The sequence below is a fragment of the Ruditapes philippinarum genome, unplaced genomic scaffold, assembly GCF_026571515.1.
Source record: "Ruditapes philippinarum isolate M1 unplaced genomic scaffold, ASM2657151v2 ctg373_1_1_1_1, whole genome shotgun sequence".
Taxonomy (NCBI): domain Eukaryota; kingdom Metazoa; phylum Mollusca; class Bivalvia; order Venerida; family Veneridae; genus Ruditapes; species Ruditapes philippinarum.
The window spans coordinates 164,111-181,083 of record NW_026855566.1 but is presented as its reverse complement, the minus strand read 5'-3'; the positions used below and the strand labels follow the sequence as shown (position 1 = coordinate 181,083).

At 32.7% G+C, this 16,973-nt stretch overlaps 1 protein-coding gene across 1 annotated transcript in view; it reads right to left on the bottom strand.

Annotated features, from left to right (window-relative positions):
- Window positions 1-747: 747 nt before the first annotated feature.
- The window catches only part of LOC132743721 (wings apart-like protein homolog), a 37,625-nt gene continuing 21,399 nt past the window's right edge, over window positions 748-16,973 (bottom strand). Inside the window, exons 12-19 of the mRNA XM_060732274.1 lie at window positions 16,882-16,958; window positions 15,007-15,158; window positions 14,262-14,377; window positions 12,198-12,332; window positions 11,478-11,697; window positions 10,488-10,576; window positions 7,520-7,615; window positions 748-6,624 (exon numbers count right to left, since the gene is read on the bottom strand). Coding sequence (XP_060588257.1) covers window positions 6,559-6,624; window positions 7,520-7,615; window positions 10,488-10,576; window positions 11,478-11,697; window positions 12,198-12,332; window positions 14,262-14,377; window positions 15,007-15,158; window positions 16,882-16,958 — 951 coding nt within the window. The 3' untranslated portion in view covers window positions 748-6,558. The remainder of the gene's footprint in view (window positions 6,625-7,519; window positions 7,616-10,487; window positions 10,577-11,477; window positions 11,698-12,197; window positions 12,333-14,261; window positions 14,378-15,006; window positions 15,159-16,881; window positions 16,959-16,973) is intronic.

The following is a 16,973-nucleotide window of genomic DNA, read 5'->3' as shown; positions in this document are numbered from 1 at the left end:
TTTAAGACGAGTTGTGTTCACAAGATTTCGGGACGTACGGACGGACAAGTGCAACGCTTTGTGGGGGCATAACAATCTAAAGACAATATTACAGATCAAGTCTGGTAATGGTCATAAAACATTTGTTCATTAGAAAGTCTTGAAAGGCATAATTGTATGTTCAGCTGTAAACAAACTCAAGTTACAGCCTGAAGTTGATAGACGAGTATTTAAGGATGCTACAAACTTAAGTAAAGCGATCAAGCCATGGGTTTGAAAGAAGTCATTTATAGGTTTTTTCTGTTTCAAGCTCACTGATATAATTTATTACTGACACCAAAATTTAATATTAAGCAGAAGTCTTCTCCACTCCTTGAAATAAATAAATCACTTAACAATGACTCCCTGCATTCATTGTACATCTTGAATATCAGAATCTGCAGAACTCCTCAAGTATTTTAAAAAAAAAACAAGAGCGCCAACGAGATGTTAACGCTAGTCCGTTTAAAATTTTAAGTTTAAAGGGGGCATAACTCCAACATATATTACTTTCAGAATTATGCCATTTGTCTAACAACGTATTAAGTCTCTTCCAAGTGTCATGTTGATATCTTTCAAAATGTTTGAATAATGGGCTACATTAAAGTTTTTGCACAACAACAACGACAGCGTGACAATCATAAAAGCTCTGCTTTTTCTTCGAAACAGACTGGCTAAAAATACCACAGATAAATGGAATGGATGAAAAGAAAGAAAACAACACTACAATTATTTGCAGAAAAAATGTTTAATGAGTGATTAATTTACAAAATGTTTGTATGATTATAAATGTTATACACAGAATTCATGGAATAATGAAGATAAAACAGTTCAACTTACTGCCATCTATCTAAACAACAAGGTTCAAGGTTCATATCAAATATTTCTATAATCAAATTGCATTCATTTATTAACATTTACATGTAGACTAAAAATTTCAACACATTATCAAAATCAATTTCCTTCATAGTCAAAATTGCATTCACTTAATAACATTTAGACTAAAAATTTCAACACATTATCAAAATCTATTTCCTTAATAGTCAAAATTGCATTCATTTAATAATATTTAGACTAAAAATTTCAACACATTATCAACTTCTATATTCAAATAGTCAAAACTGCATTCATTTATTAACACATGCAATAAATTGTTAACAAACAAGCGATTCAATCAGAATTTCATATTCAAATCACATTTATTCATTAAACATTTAGACCAAATTGTTCATAAACCATCATTATTCTATATTTATATTACATTTATTTATGAACATTTCACTTTAAAAATTTTCAACACACCACCAAATAAAAATTCTAGATTCAAATTGCATTTGTTCATCATTATTTTCCACAAATTGTTTCACAAGCATGCACACACATACATTTGACCTCATTTCAAATTTGTATGATTTTTTTTTACCTTGAAACCTTTATATTTACATTGCTGAATGTTCAGTTTTGTTGTTTTAAATCAGGAGTACGAAAATATCTCAAAGAACTACATATAAATGAAACAAAATTAAGGGCTTTTTATGAAATAGATGTCTTTAATACAACCCATTATATGCAAATTAAATTATTTGATCTAAAACATACCCTAGATAATTATACATAATGTGTGCTCTATTATATATTAAAACTGTATTAATACACTAGAGTTGTCTATTTGTTATGGTAATATGCTAGTTATATGCACAAGAAAGAATCTTAAAATAACCTTTACCTTGCTTATTACTAGTATCTTAATTGGACTTTTTTATAAATTAATCTAGACAAAACCAATCCATATTTTAAGGAACTATCAATTTTCAAAACATGTACTGAATAGTGCACAATGAGGCCATGACCAGACAACGGGGATGTGCTAAATGAGGTTGGTCTACACTGGTAGCATTAGTAGAAACTGTTATGTCGCTAGCAGATTAAGGGTTAACAAGCACTGGTTGCATAGGTAGACAATCAGCTGCCCCTAGCAGACTAAGGATCACCATAGTAGCCCCTAGTACAGTCATGATGAGCTGGTTGGCTAGGCTCTATATATGATTGATAACATGTAGCAGACATTTTTGTACCTAGTGTTCAAACAGTTCCTACAAACAGCTGTAATCTGTTACATGTATTATATATAACATCTCCTGTACCACTGTATCTCTCAGAAATCCAATCAATCTTTTACAGCATGTGTACTTTATCACACCTATTATTTCAACATATCATACATTAACGTATCTTCTTCAACCTACCCTCCAACCTTGTACAAAATTTGACACACTTGTCAAGTCATTTTTCTTCTTGCAAATAAGTAATAAACCAAAAAAAAAGTCTCTGGCATGAATAAATGTTTAACATCTCCTTACAAGTATCTGATCTTGTCTGTACAAAAAAAAATTAATCATTAAATTAAATATAAGAAACAAAATAAATGTACATTTGGTATATACAAATTAAATACTTTACTTGGTTGGGATTTAAGCCACATGAACACTGTGAAGGTTCATTTACAGACTTAACAAGTTTACTATGGTGTTAGACACCTTGTGCCAATCTGTGCATTATTTCGGACATGAGCCGATACCCAAAATAAAACCAATAATCTTCCATAAATTAAAAGAACAAAAACATAATTCATTAAGGTAATGCATTCAACATAAGCTCAATAAAATTCCTCATACTTCAACACCTGTTAATTTTGAAATAAATATCTAATAAGCTCCCAAATGACCAAGATGAACAAAAAAAATCTCGTTAGCCAAGAGCTTTCAAATAAATTGTTAATATAAAGACAGTGGCAAAGTGAGCTGAACTTGCAAAAAACAATCAATTGACGTAATACTTCAAAAATACCATTTCATGTGAAATCTCCATTTGAGCAACAACTAAACAAAGTCTTCAGGGCAATTTAATAGCAAATGAATAATTGTGACTAAGTCAAACAGAATAATTATGCAGAGAAAGGTTACAACTTGCATGTGAATCACAAGATCACAGTCTTACAGACAGACTATTTCGTCATCCACTTCCATGATCTTGGTTCAAAATTCTTGTGATCTCTGTGTCAACAAAATCTAGAATGATCAAAATGTCCAGAAAATAAAAAGACTAAAATTTTTTATGCCAAAGTTAAGAGCGACCAATAAAAAGTTGTTTATTGCTTTCATAAACCATAAATAAAATTGGACTAATGAAAAAACATTATACAGGTCAACTTCATTCAATTTCAAAATAAACAAATTCTCATTCATTTATGCAAAAAGAAAATATATTTCGTTCAAACTGATGATAGTATAGTCCTACAAAATCTGATAGAGGATATTGAATGAGTGTAGGTTCAATACTAAATTCATTGAACAAATTGAATATTATATTAGTATCATATTATGCAAGCCTCTGGCAAGTGTATACTCTTTCATTAAATGACTTCAATAAATTTAGTATTGAACCTTCAAGAATATAATATTCTATTTATCACATACCCAAAATAAGAATGGTTGAAAGTAAAATAGTCTTTCTTTCATTGACGCGCCTATAGTGAAACATAAACATTAGTGTGCTTTTTTACTATGTTTGAATAACGCAAATGATGTCATGTTTATGTGATAAAGATAATATTATTATCATCATAGTATTTAAATAAATCATAGAGAATACAAACAAAATGACAGAGAAATCTACGTTATAAAACATTTGTCGTTTCTCAAATCTCAGGATTTCCATTGGTCAGTATACGGTCACTGCTGGTTTTTGACCAATCAGGTACCCCAAGATCAAAATCTGAGACTTAAAAATTTCTTTTATAACCTGGGGCCCTCATGTATGAAAAAAGTTTTGTCTTTTAAACTATTAAAGTAAAACAAGTGTCAAATATAATGTATTGGCATATCAATAACAAATATCATTTCATTAAAAATCTTATATATAAACAATAAGAAAATTGACAATGTTTTTATCATAGATTATGCATAACAAGGGAATGTAATGCTTTTTACGGGTTTGTCAACACAATCATCTAAAATAAATATGTTTGTTTCAAAAATGTTCCTCCTCAAAGAATATTGATTATTTATTGAGTTCTTTCAAGCCATGGTACAAATTAATTTTCTTCAGTCAAATCACTTTATTTATCAATCATAAAAATACTAACAAATTTCTGTAAAGGATTACTCATCCCTTGAATTTGAAGTTACTTTCTTTTGTCATATGTAAAAAGTAGTTAATATTAATATTATTGCTAATTTGTCCCTGCATTACAGAATTTGCGACTCAATCATCCCCTTTGAAAGGAACAAAGAACCATCGCCCCTACCCCCTCCGCACAGGTCAAAAAAATGTATGTACTATCTTGATAAAACTTTCTATGCAAACATACAGTCTAAACGTTTAATATCTACTAGAATTCTATAATACTATAAATAAACATAATACACAACAACAGCTGTGGTCTATATTATTATAAATTATATTCTTACTGATAATTTAGTAAAAATTTCTCTGTGAGAAAAAAAAAGTTTTGGGTGCATAAAAAATACTTGGATTTATATAGTGAAAGATAAATAAATTTAAAATATACAAAATAAATCATAATAAATTCTAAAACCTCTCTAAGAATTTAGTGCCTTATCATGTTTATCAAAAAATTCTTGGAAATTTTATGCTGTAAATTCTTAAAAACTTCAAAATTTACATGAATTCCTACCATTAAATAAAACAGAAGAAAATAAGCTTATACAAATAGAATCTATCTACAATAATAGAAACAAATATGCAAGAGAATCGAAATCTTCCATACAGGAAATGTGGACAGCAATACATTTTTACTAAAAAAAACACAAAAAAAAATAAATCAATTTTATTCCACAAAATGCTTGACATGTTAATCTTGAAATAACTGATTAATTTCAACACTGACTATTGTTAATATGGATAAAAATTTCATATTTATCATGGACATGTTTAAGTTTGTTCAAATTACTCTTCCAAACTTCAACCCATATATTATCAACTAATACACCATGAAAATCCATAGTTTATTTCATAAATAAGCCAAATATATCTACAAACTATTACTTGTGTACAACAAGAGAAAAAGATCATTTCAAATCCTTTACAATATTCTATTCCACCATGAAAAAGTGCTTTTAACTCAATGTTTACAAATCAGGCAATATAGCCAGAAGAATTACCTCCCTTGAAAGAGAAAATATATCACCAATAATCATTCAATGTTTGCATAATGTCAAGATAAAATACAAAACCATTTCAAATGGTTCAAATAAATATGCAATAATTTTATAACATGCTAATTTGTTAACAAAGGGAACGGAACTGTGACATGTGTTTGGCAGGTGTATGGGGGTGGCGTGGCAAAGATGACTTCTGACCTGCAGATTTGTCTTTCCTGTCATCTATATTTATTTACTGCTCTAGAAATTCAGGAAATACAATTCCCCAGCCCCTCAAGTCTTTGGCTAATTAGGTCTGAATATAACATCGTCATCATCTGAACACAATTATGTTTCCTACATTTATATCTCATTAAAACAAAACATGTAGGAGCTTATTGAATTATAAACATGATTAAGTCTTGTAACACTACCAGCAACTTGCTTGCATACCGTACTCCATAAATTCATCTCAGCAAAAAATATTGTTAATGATATACTATGCTCAAATTTGATTACAGAAAATATTGATAATTGCCACACAGTATCTTTTTTAAATATAAAATAAATATGTCTTGACTTCACACAAAGAAGATATGTTATGTTTAAAATTCTACACATGTAAGGTGGTCACAATATGAATAAATAGTGTCATTAAGAAAGGACCAACTTTACTTGACCTGTGATAAGGAATGCAGCTTCCCATATATAGTTTATACATTCTTTTATTTAAATTAGACATATTTGGTAAAAATTTCATAGATTTCAACATATTTCTGTGATTAAAATATTTTACTCAAGAATGAGCATAGTTTATCTTAAATATAATAGAATAAATATACAAAATAGGAAAAAAACCATACCTTAAAAACCAGTATTTAACCAGTAAAGTAAAGAAGTTACATAATAAGAGTTTGAGATCCATACACTCTTTCAGGGACACTCCCTAACATTTCCCGCACCAATTAACACAAAAAATATACTTCAAAATCAATCAACATAAAACATATCACAATAAAACCCTATTTGAACACCTAGATTTTATCAAATAACAACAGTTCCTTCTTTCACTGTTTCTTTCATATTTCAATGTGTTTACATAGATCTAAACACAGTGTTCATGAATTTATCTTGGAATTTTTACAGCCATGTTCTGACCTATGACCTTGACACATGACACTTATATGTGTGGTCTTTTAAATTCACTGGAGCGTAACAGTGCGAGTGCCTGTATAATGTGTAGGAACATTTTATTTGTTCCACACATATGTAGCTTTGCTACACTCTCTGCTGTCAAATTGGCATATAAATATGTGTGTATGTGTACATCAGTACAATTATGCCAGCATATATATGTCTGTGTGTAAACTGGAGGATTTCAGCATTTTTCCAACACATCTATCACTCTCTCTATAGACTTGCCCCCGGCTGACCCAGATCCACTCTGAAAAGAAAAATAATAATTACATGACTCTTCTTTTATCTTACAATTTTTAAGTAATGAATATGTTCTTTTATCTTACAATTTTTAAGTAATGAATATGACCTACTTTTAGTTGCCAAACTTTGAATTTGCTCAGGTCCGCAGGAAGTTTTCAACACTAATTCAATAAACAAGAGCACTGGACCCGGTTCTAACAATTGTTTGGTAAAAAAGGGGCATAACCCTTAGAAAATTGCTTTCACAATAATGTCCCTTGTTAACCAACTGCATCTTGTAATGATAAACAAGAATTCAAAGTTTCATGTTGAAACCTTTTCAAATCCTTTTGCAAAAAGATGCCACAGCAGTCAAATTTAGTTTTAATTTTTCTCCAAAACAGACTAGCTAACTTGAAACAACAGCATAGAGTTTTGTCAGACTGCATGGAAATGCAGACTTGTTATAGATCTTTATTGGTTGTTTATCAAAGCTAGTGCCCAAAAGGTTAACTAAAAGAATAACTGTGAGCATTACACTGACTTCCTGTATACTGTAGCTAATAATAGTTGTTTTTACTCAACTATCCACCTTATAATCATTAAAGTTCTTTTCATAATAAGGGATAAAAGTATAAACTCTTTTATTCCAGTATAAACAAATTAACCCTTCTTGTCCATGAACTTTTATCATTTGACCTAAACCTTTAAAGTCTGGCCTGGCTCCATACCTTTGGCCTAGACTCTGGTGACTGGCCTGGCCTTGGCCTAGTCTCCATGCCGGCAAGATCAGCTCTATACTGATACCTAAACTACATGCAGTATAGCCTGGCTCTATACTGTTGGCCTAGATAATTCATTATCATTATTTTCATTTAATGGATTAAATTTCAAGTATGACAAAATCATGATATACTTACTGTAAGATTCATAAAACCCAGGAATTTTTTCAACATATATATCATACCATCAAAGTTCTGCTGTGGTAAACTTTCTTTTACACCATCTGAACACTCCTGTAAACATTGAGACCATAAAAAAGTTAATATGTCATAGAATCATGAGTCCTCTTATTATCATCTAAGCATGATTTTTTTTAATTTCATTTCCAGCCTGTCCTTTGTTGTACGAATAGATCAAACACATTTTTTTTGGGGTTCGGTTTAACATTGCAGGTCTTATGGCGACTTTCCAGCTTTACTGGAGGAGGAAGACCTCAGGTGCTCTTCTGTGCATTATTTCAGGCACAAATGGGCAACTGATTAGAACCACCAACATTCCGTAAGCTGGTTGGATAGCTTCCTCATATGAAAGAATCTAAGGTCCCTGGCAAGTTTAGAACCCATAGAGGTGAGGGGCAAGTGGTTTGAAGTCAATGACCATAACTACTCTGCCAGACACCCCAAATCTAACACTTGTACTCTAACCAAATTTGTGTGTGTGTGTTCAATGTCACATCAACACTGTTATGATTTGTATGACTTTCTAGGCCCTCATGATAAAAGTAGTTGCCTTTCAGGCATTGTAAAAAAGGGCACCAAGTAGAACCACTGACCAATTATCCCTTCTGGGATTTAAACCTATAGCAGTGAAGAGACGTGAATACAATGGAAACTTAAGGTGGACATGTATGTTATTTTATAAATATACCATTTTTCATTACTATTGTCAAAGGACACTTATTTCATACATCTAAATAGTATGATCTTGCAATTTAACAACTTCACTTTGAGTGCAATATCTTTTGTGTACAAGAATGCCTAATATTTTTTTTTTTTTAATCAATGATATTGCCAAAGATGTGTCAAGAACAAAACTAAAATTTCAACATAACATTTCCTTGTCAACAGCAGAAGTTTAAAAAAAAAGATTTCTCTAAAGTGATATTCTATAAATATTCATGCAACTGAAATCTAAAAAGTTTAAGGGTATATGAAAGCGCACATTAAAACAAATGCTTCCAATATATGACCCGCGCCACAACAAAACCAACATAGTGGGTTTGCGACCAGCATGGATCTAGACCAGCCTGTGTATCCGCACAGTCTGATCAGGATCCATGCTGGTCGCTTACCAACTCTATTACAAGTGGAGAAACTGACAGCGAACAGCATGGATCCTGATCAGACTGCGCAGGCTGGTCTAGATCAATGCTGCTCGCAAACGCACTATATTGCTTTGTCGTGACGCAGCTCATTATTACTTCCTACTTGTGAAAGTTACTTGTAACACATGGAAAATTAACTAAGAGAAAGAAATCTCGAATTTTTCATTCATTAACTACATTTCTTTACCATCATTGTTAAATAATATGATATAATTATAGAAACAGCCTGCAAGTGTATCAAATTAGTACTTGTCTAATAGTTTCAAGAATTGTATTGTATAAATGGGCTTTTCTTTCTTTCTTTTTTTTTTTGGTGGTTGTTTTTTGGTTTTGTTTTTTTTGTTTTTTGCTCTTTTTTTTTGCTTATGGATTTTTGTTTTTGGTTTGTTTGTTTTTTTTTTTGTTTTTTTTTTTTGTTTTGTTGTTTTTTTTCTTTTTTGTTGTTGTTGTTTTCCTTTTTTTCTTTTCTTTTTTTGATGTTGTTCTTTGCTTTTAATATTTACAACACTCACTTCATGCATTTTATCTATCTCTGTAATCAAAGTATTTATACACTCCTGGTGTTAAACAAACAGCTGTCGAGTACAAGTGTGTTGAGCTATTATCTGTATTTACTCAAATATGAATTACTTTCATTCAGATCAAATATCATACAATTATTCCCTCCATTACATGAGCTGTTGATTTAACATACTTTCAAATGTCAGCATACTGTGTGGAAATAGTTAAACTGAAAACTTTTGAACTGAAATTTTATTATAGCATCAAAATTATATTACATAAAGCATATACATGTACTTTCATACATCATAACATGTTTCAACCTTTGCATCACTGAATTTGAATATAATGAACCTGTCCTGCTTTGAAATGGAACAACCCATTATCTATTTAAAGGGATTTCAATATCATTTAAATCATAAAATTAAACTGTCAACAGTACAGACCATGCCCAGACTGCAAAATGTGTTGTCTGGCCAGAACCTATTTACTGGAAGCTTTGGCAAACGGGAAGTCTAGCACATCATGTTACTTTGTACATGGTAACGAGAAGTCTAGCACATCATGTTACTCTGTACATGGTAACGAGAAGTCTAGCACATCATGTTACTCTGTACATGGTAACGAGAAGTCTAGCACATCATGTTACTCTGTATATGGTAACGAGAAGTCTAGCACATCATGTTACTCTGTACATGGTAACGAGTCTAGCACATCATGTTACTCTGTACATGATAACGAGTAGTCTAGCACATCATGTTACTCTGTACATGGTAACGAGAAGTCTAGCACATCATGTTACTCTGTACATGGTAACGAGAAGTCTAGCACATCATGTTACTCTGTACATGGTAACGAGAAGTCTAGCACATCATGTTACTCTGTACATGGTAACGAGAAGTCTAGCACATCATGTTACTCTGTACATGGTAACGAGAAGTCTAGCATATCATGTTACTCTGTACATGATAACAAGACGTCTAACATATCTTTTAAACATGGTATAAAATTAAAAGAAAATTACCAAATTTGTAACCTCATAAAAGACAATGTGTAGACAACTGATGAGGTTTATTCAACACATATAATATATATGCAGAATAGAGAACAAAATCACAGAACTCAAGACGTTGAACTTATGGTCCAGATGTACCTATGAAAACAACAGATTTGGCCAAGGGGGATATTTTAATCTACAGGATGATTTTAACAGCATTTCAAGCAATAATATGAATAGCCAATATGTTAATAATGAAAACCTTGTAGTCAATAATACTAACCTTGTTACCCTGTATTAGACAGCCAACAAGTAGAGCCACATATGCAGCTACAATACTGTTTTCCATATGCTTCCCAGCCTTGGATAATGCTATGAACATATAATCAATAAAACATGTAAAAATTGTGTAGTAAATATCTTAACAAATGTTCAAAGAAATCAATTTTTTACCTATAAATTAAAAAGCTCATGATCTTAAAATGCATTTTCACAACAGTAAACTGTTTCATTTTAATTGAAGCAGGGGCCTTAATAGACCCACCGACATTCCGGATGCTAGCTGGATAGCTTTCTTGTATGAAAGAATCCAAAGTCCCTGGCAGGATTCGAACCCATAGCAATGACGAGCAAGAGACCATAACAACTTGGCCAGTATAACATCTATTTCTTTTTACTTAACTGTTTCTCACATGATGGATAAGACAAACATTATATATTCTTGTGTACTATTAAGCCTCACTGTGATTAATTTTGTAAAGTCAACAAGCCCTGCTTTGAATTCGGAACTGTCCATTGTTTGTTGAAAGGGTTTTAGCATTTAAACAGTAGAATTAAGTAATTAATCGCATTTTATAGTCTAATTTTCATGCTTACGCACGTTCACCGACTTTACAGCTATTACCCCTGGTCATCGGGCTACTGGTATCTATCTATCAATCTCCCTGGGGAGTCTTTTAACTCCGCTTAGTGCAGCCGACACTTTGGCGCAACAGATTTATACCACCCTCAGGTGTCCCATTTACACCTGGGTGAAGTGAAGCAATCGCAGGTAAATTTCTTGCTCAATGAAATTAGCAGTGCCCCTAGTGGGGTTCGAACCCGGGACCTCTCGATCCCTAAGCGCGCGTCCTACCACTGGACTACTGCTCCTACTAAATACTATAAGAATTAAAGAGCAGACAGAAGAGCCTAGTCAGAAGGCTTGCCTAGTTCTATACTATTGGCATAGACAAATAATTAATGCTACGAGCATTGTAGAGCATTCACTGACCTTTAGTAAACGTTTCCTCATCATCGAGATCTTTGTCCTCGTCACCAGGTTTGGATTTCTTTTTTACCGTTGATTTGTCTTTCTTGGCTGAGTCTATAATCCACTCCATGCCGGAGTCGGATTCTCGCCATTCACCACTCTTGTTTGGCGACTTTTCTGGTGTCTTTGGTTCATCAGCTTCCTCTAGCTGTTGGGCGGACTGCTCTCGTCTTGAGAATACCTGAACATAACACATCAAAACATGTCAAAACATAACTAATTTTAAATAAACAATTGCAAGAATCTGACTGATTTAAATGAACTGGATATTTTACACTAAATGTATCTTATACATATGATAGAATACATATACATAGGAAAGCCAATGTAGATGGTTCATACATTAATTACTACAGTGCAGATATCATTCAGAATCACAGAATTCAAAAAGAAAGTTTTAATCTAACCAACTTTCTTCTTCTTTTCAATCTATCTTTACTTGACACTTTCATCCATAAACAAATCAAATCTACAAGAACTTGGCTTTGTGGTTAAGGGTTTTGCTGCTTAAATCTAGGGAATGTGGGTTCAAGTTCAAGCCCTACTAGGGCCATCATCACTTTTCATCATATAACACCAGTAATGGTCAGTCAGGGAGCTTTTTGAGGTTGACTTTTATCACATTACAATTTATAGAGAGAAATATCCTTATATAATTTAAAACTAAATACAATACTATACCTCAACAAGTGAGAGATAAGCCAACATGTTGGTATTTTGATCTGCACATTCAAACATTGGTCGTGTTTTCATCTCTAACAGTTTTTGTCTGTTCTCATCACTATGCTCAACCAGGTTTATCAACAGCCCAAGGCTCTGAAATAATATAAATAAAACATCTCACTGCATAAAACAACTAAAATTAAATACTTCACTGAAGTGTTGGTGTGTTGGTAGTTTAACCTCAAGAACACACTGAATTTACCAGAGCACAGTTCAGTTATCGTTCCTGGGCTCATGGTTAAGCGGTTTACCAGTAATAAATACCTTCTTTTTTGCAAGTAACTGATATCTTCTGTATACGCCACAGCAGAGGTACAGTGCAAATGATCAAATAAAGTTTTCATGATCAACCACAACGAAAGTTACCTGCATCGTCAGGGAATCGAACCCGGTCACCTGATTCACAGTCCAACCCTCTATTGAGCTAACTGAACAGTTTTATTTCATTGAAGCTTAACATTTTTATCCTATAAACCATCAGTTTACTGTTCTAACCCTTACCATGCTGAATAGACATGCCCTGCTTTAAATTCGCAACTGTTAATTTGTAATTTTAAAGGAATACACACATTAGGCAGCAAAAAATTTATATAGCCTGGTCTGCCAGAACCCAAGAAAGGCTGGCCTGATTCTAGACTGTAAATGTTCACATGTCTGAAGATGATCACATGTCTGTAGGCTGGTCTACAATTAGTTTTATTTTGTAGAACCTACTAAAACTATTGAAACTAGTAGGACACGGGTGCCCCCACCGCGCCACTGTTCAGTCAATCTTTTCACTAAGTCAAGGGAAATAACTCTACAAATACTTGATAAATTCACAAGCAAAACCCCAGGTGCAAATCTAAATATAATGAGCAACCTGCCCATAAGGTTTAATGACTATGTCAAATCCTTTTTGAGTAACTTGCGACACAAGTTGAAAATTGCAAAAAATTTCTAAGTGAAGGGCAATAACTCTAAAAATACTAAATAAATCCAGACGAAAATACCTGGTGCACAATTGCACATGCTGATCAATATTCCTGTAAAGTAACATGACTCTAGGTCAAATACTTTTTTAGTTACGTGTGACACATGTTGAAAATTGCAAAATTTTACTAAGTCAAGGGCAATAACTCTAAAAATACAAAAAATTTCCACACGAAAATACCCAGGTGAACAACTTTACATGCTGATCAACATTCCTAGAAAGTTTCATGACTCTAGGTCAAATACTTTTTGAGTTACATGCGACACAAGTTGAAAATTGCAAAATTTTACTAAGTCAAGGGCAATAACTCTGAAAATACTAAAAATATCCACACGAAAATACCCAGGTGCACAACTACACATGCTGATCAACATTCCTGTAAAGTTTCATGACTCTAGGTCAAATGCTTTTTGAGTAACATGCGACACAAGTTGAAAATTGCAAAATTTTACTAAGTCAAGGGCAATAACTCTGAAAATACTAAAAATATCCACACGAAAATACCCAGGTGCACAACTACACATGCTGATCAACATTCCTGTAAAGTTTCATGACTCTAGGTCAAATACTTTTTGAGTTACATGCGACACAAGTTGAAAATTGCAAAATTTTACTAAGTCAAGGGCAATAACTCTGAAAATACTAAAAATATCCAGACGAAAATACCCAGGTGCACAACTACACATGCTGATCAACATTCCTGTAAAGTTTCATGAATCTAGGTCAAATACTTTTTGAGTTACGTGCGACACAAAAGTGAACGGACGGACGGACGGAAGGACGGACGGACAAGGGTAAATCTAAATGCCCGCCACTAACGTGGGGGCACAAAAATGGGCAGCTTGACAGGCAGGACAGCTCTCTACTAATGGCATATACAACCAGTCATAGGTTTTTCAGGTTCAACAATAAGAAATGAAGAAAGATTTAGTCAAATGTTATTTTATTTCATTTTTTTCCCCTGTATTAACGAAGAGTGAACAGGAATACTTTTATCTGTTTATGGTAACGACTTCCCAACATGTATGCAAATAAGATAAATAACTTACTAGTACATAAAGGTCAAATCTGAGATCAACTGTGACATATTGTGGTGACTGAAGTATACATAGTAAGACGGTCTCAATGACTGGACCCTGCTCCCCTATCTTTTTACAACCTGTATCTGAAAGTACATAACATCATATATCATTCTTCACTGCAAGGTGAACATAGTGAAAAGTTACTAAGCAATTTTGAATTTGCTTGACTGGTTTGATACTTAAGTAACAATGACAGTATGAAAGTCATAAGGCAACCATTTTACTCAAATAATCCTTTCTTTTCAAATATTGTAGAAGAACCAGCAACTTTTCATACACTGGCTGATATCTTTTTTAAATCAAGAATCAATTGTCCAATGTCCATAGCAGTATTTAATCCAAAGCAAATGTTGTTGTTGGGTTTTAATGTCACACCAACACAGTAAAGGTCATATGGCGACTTTCCAGCTTTACTGGTGGAGGAAGACCTCTGTACAATATTTCAGGCACAAACAGGCACCAGAGTAGAACCACCAACTTTCTATGAGCTAGCTGAATAGCTATTCTCACATGAATAATTTGAAGACCCTGGTATGCCGCTTGAACCTACAGCAGTGTAAGGCAAGTGTGTTTTCAAGTCAATAACCTTAACCAGATGGCAAGAGATGCTTATAAAGGCAAAATAATAGGATGTCAGTGTCTTTACTCACTCTGCACTGGTGGCACCTAAATAGGACAACTTACTGTAAGAGATAAGCTATAAATAACTTACCATTATCATGCGTTAGATTGAGCAGCACCCGTAATATTGCAAGTATACAACTATAAACAACCCAGCCAAAAGATTCCTTATCCACCTTCCCTGTTGAAACATTGTCTTTCAGTGGATATATCGATAAACAGTCCTCACATGTTCTTAATGCTCTGAAAATAAAAAAACAAGGTCATTAGATTATAATGTCATTCAAGGTCATTTAGACTCAAGGTCATTTAAGGTCATATAGATAAGGTCATTCAAGGTCATTTAGATAATGTCATTCAAGGTCATTTAGAATAGATTGTCATTCAAGGTCATTTAGATTTTAACCTCACTCAAGATCATTTTGACTATAAGGTCATTCAAAGTTCTATAGATGATGATGTCATTCAAGGTCATTTAGACTGTAACATCATACAAGGAAGGTCATTTAATGTTATTCAAGGTCATTTTGATGTTTATGTTATTCAAGATCATTTTAATTAGCTCATTCAAGATCATTGGACTATAATGTCATTCAAAGTGAGTCAGGCTATGTTGGCCAATTTAATTAAGATATTGATATATTTCAAGGTATTTATAATGTCAATCAAGGTCATTACACTATAATGTCAATTAAGGTCATATAGTATATAAGCTAATCCAAGGTCAAAGATAATGCGTCTTTCAAGGTCAAACAGATTACAATATCATTAAAGGTTACATAGATTATAATCAAATTTAAGTTGCCTTTACTCTACCTTAACAGTAAAATGTTAAATGTTTCATGATTTTCACTCACATTTCACTTACAAACCTATACCAATGTTCAATACTCAAATGTGATGTAGTCTGTATGATCTGTTACAGGGAATGTATAAATAAATAATAGTAACCACTAACATGTTGAGAAAACAAGAAACAAGTCTTGTTTTAATCATTCAACCAAAACCAGTGTTGTATATCCATAATGAGTCATCCTCATTAATTTTTTAAGTCCTCTTTCCTGCATTTGTTGTTGTGAGAAAACCAAAGAAATATCCACTCTGTCAATTAAGTAATAATGTTGAAATTTTTTCAAACCACCAAAATTTTCAGCAGAAAGAAGTGGATGAAATGCCAGAGACCAAATAAGATAGAACTCCTGAACTTTTCACAAGAAAAATTCCTGTTATCGAAAAGTGTATTAAACCAGTCATGAGAAAATTTATAAATGTTAATATCTCAAGAGATAATTTAAGTTTAACCATTTAACTATATTTACTGTTCTACTATGCACCTCTTTAATGTAAAATACAAATGAAAAAATCTCACTGCGTTTTAATAAGTGAATCAAGGGCAATAACTCAAAAACCAAACAAAATGTTAAAATTCATCAAATTACCCTTACCCTGCCAATTTGTACAGTATGTCTTACATTGAAGGTTTACTATCAAATACCTTCAATATATATGACCAGTTACTTTAAAAGCCTTTCGGTAATATTTTGTTCATTAAGTTTGGGTTTTTACAGCACACCAACACAACTTAGGTTATATGCTACCAAAACAGGAAAGATGATTTGGGCTAACATCCGGTGTTTCAAACTTAAAGCAACATCAGGGGTTAAAACCAGCTCACCTGCTGAAACTAAGAGCTGCATAGAATCCAGTAATTCAAACCCATTTAGTTACCTGTTAAGGTCCTGCAGGGATAATAATGTCTGAAATTGGTCCAGAGTTTCAGGATTTTCATTTGTCAGAATAAATTCTGTGCCAGTTTTTGACCAATCAAACATTTCAGGTCAAATCTAAGCAGACAAAATTGCTTTATAACCTGAGACAATGTCTTAATAACCTCAGAACGGTCTTGTGATATGTTACATCATTGTATGTTTAAATAATTATCTTTTAAAACCTGACGTACACTTACCTACTTAAAGATGGTATTAAACAAGAGTCTTTATATGATATCAAATAATTCTGGTTATCAGCATTTAAATATGTTACCTGAAAATATATAAT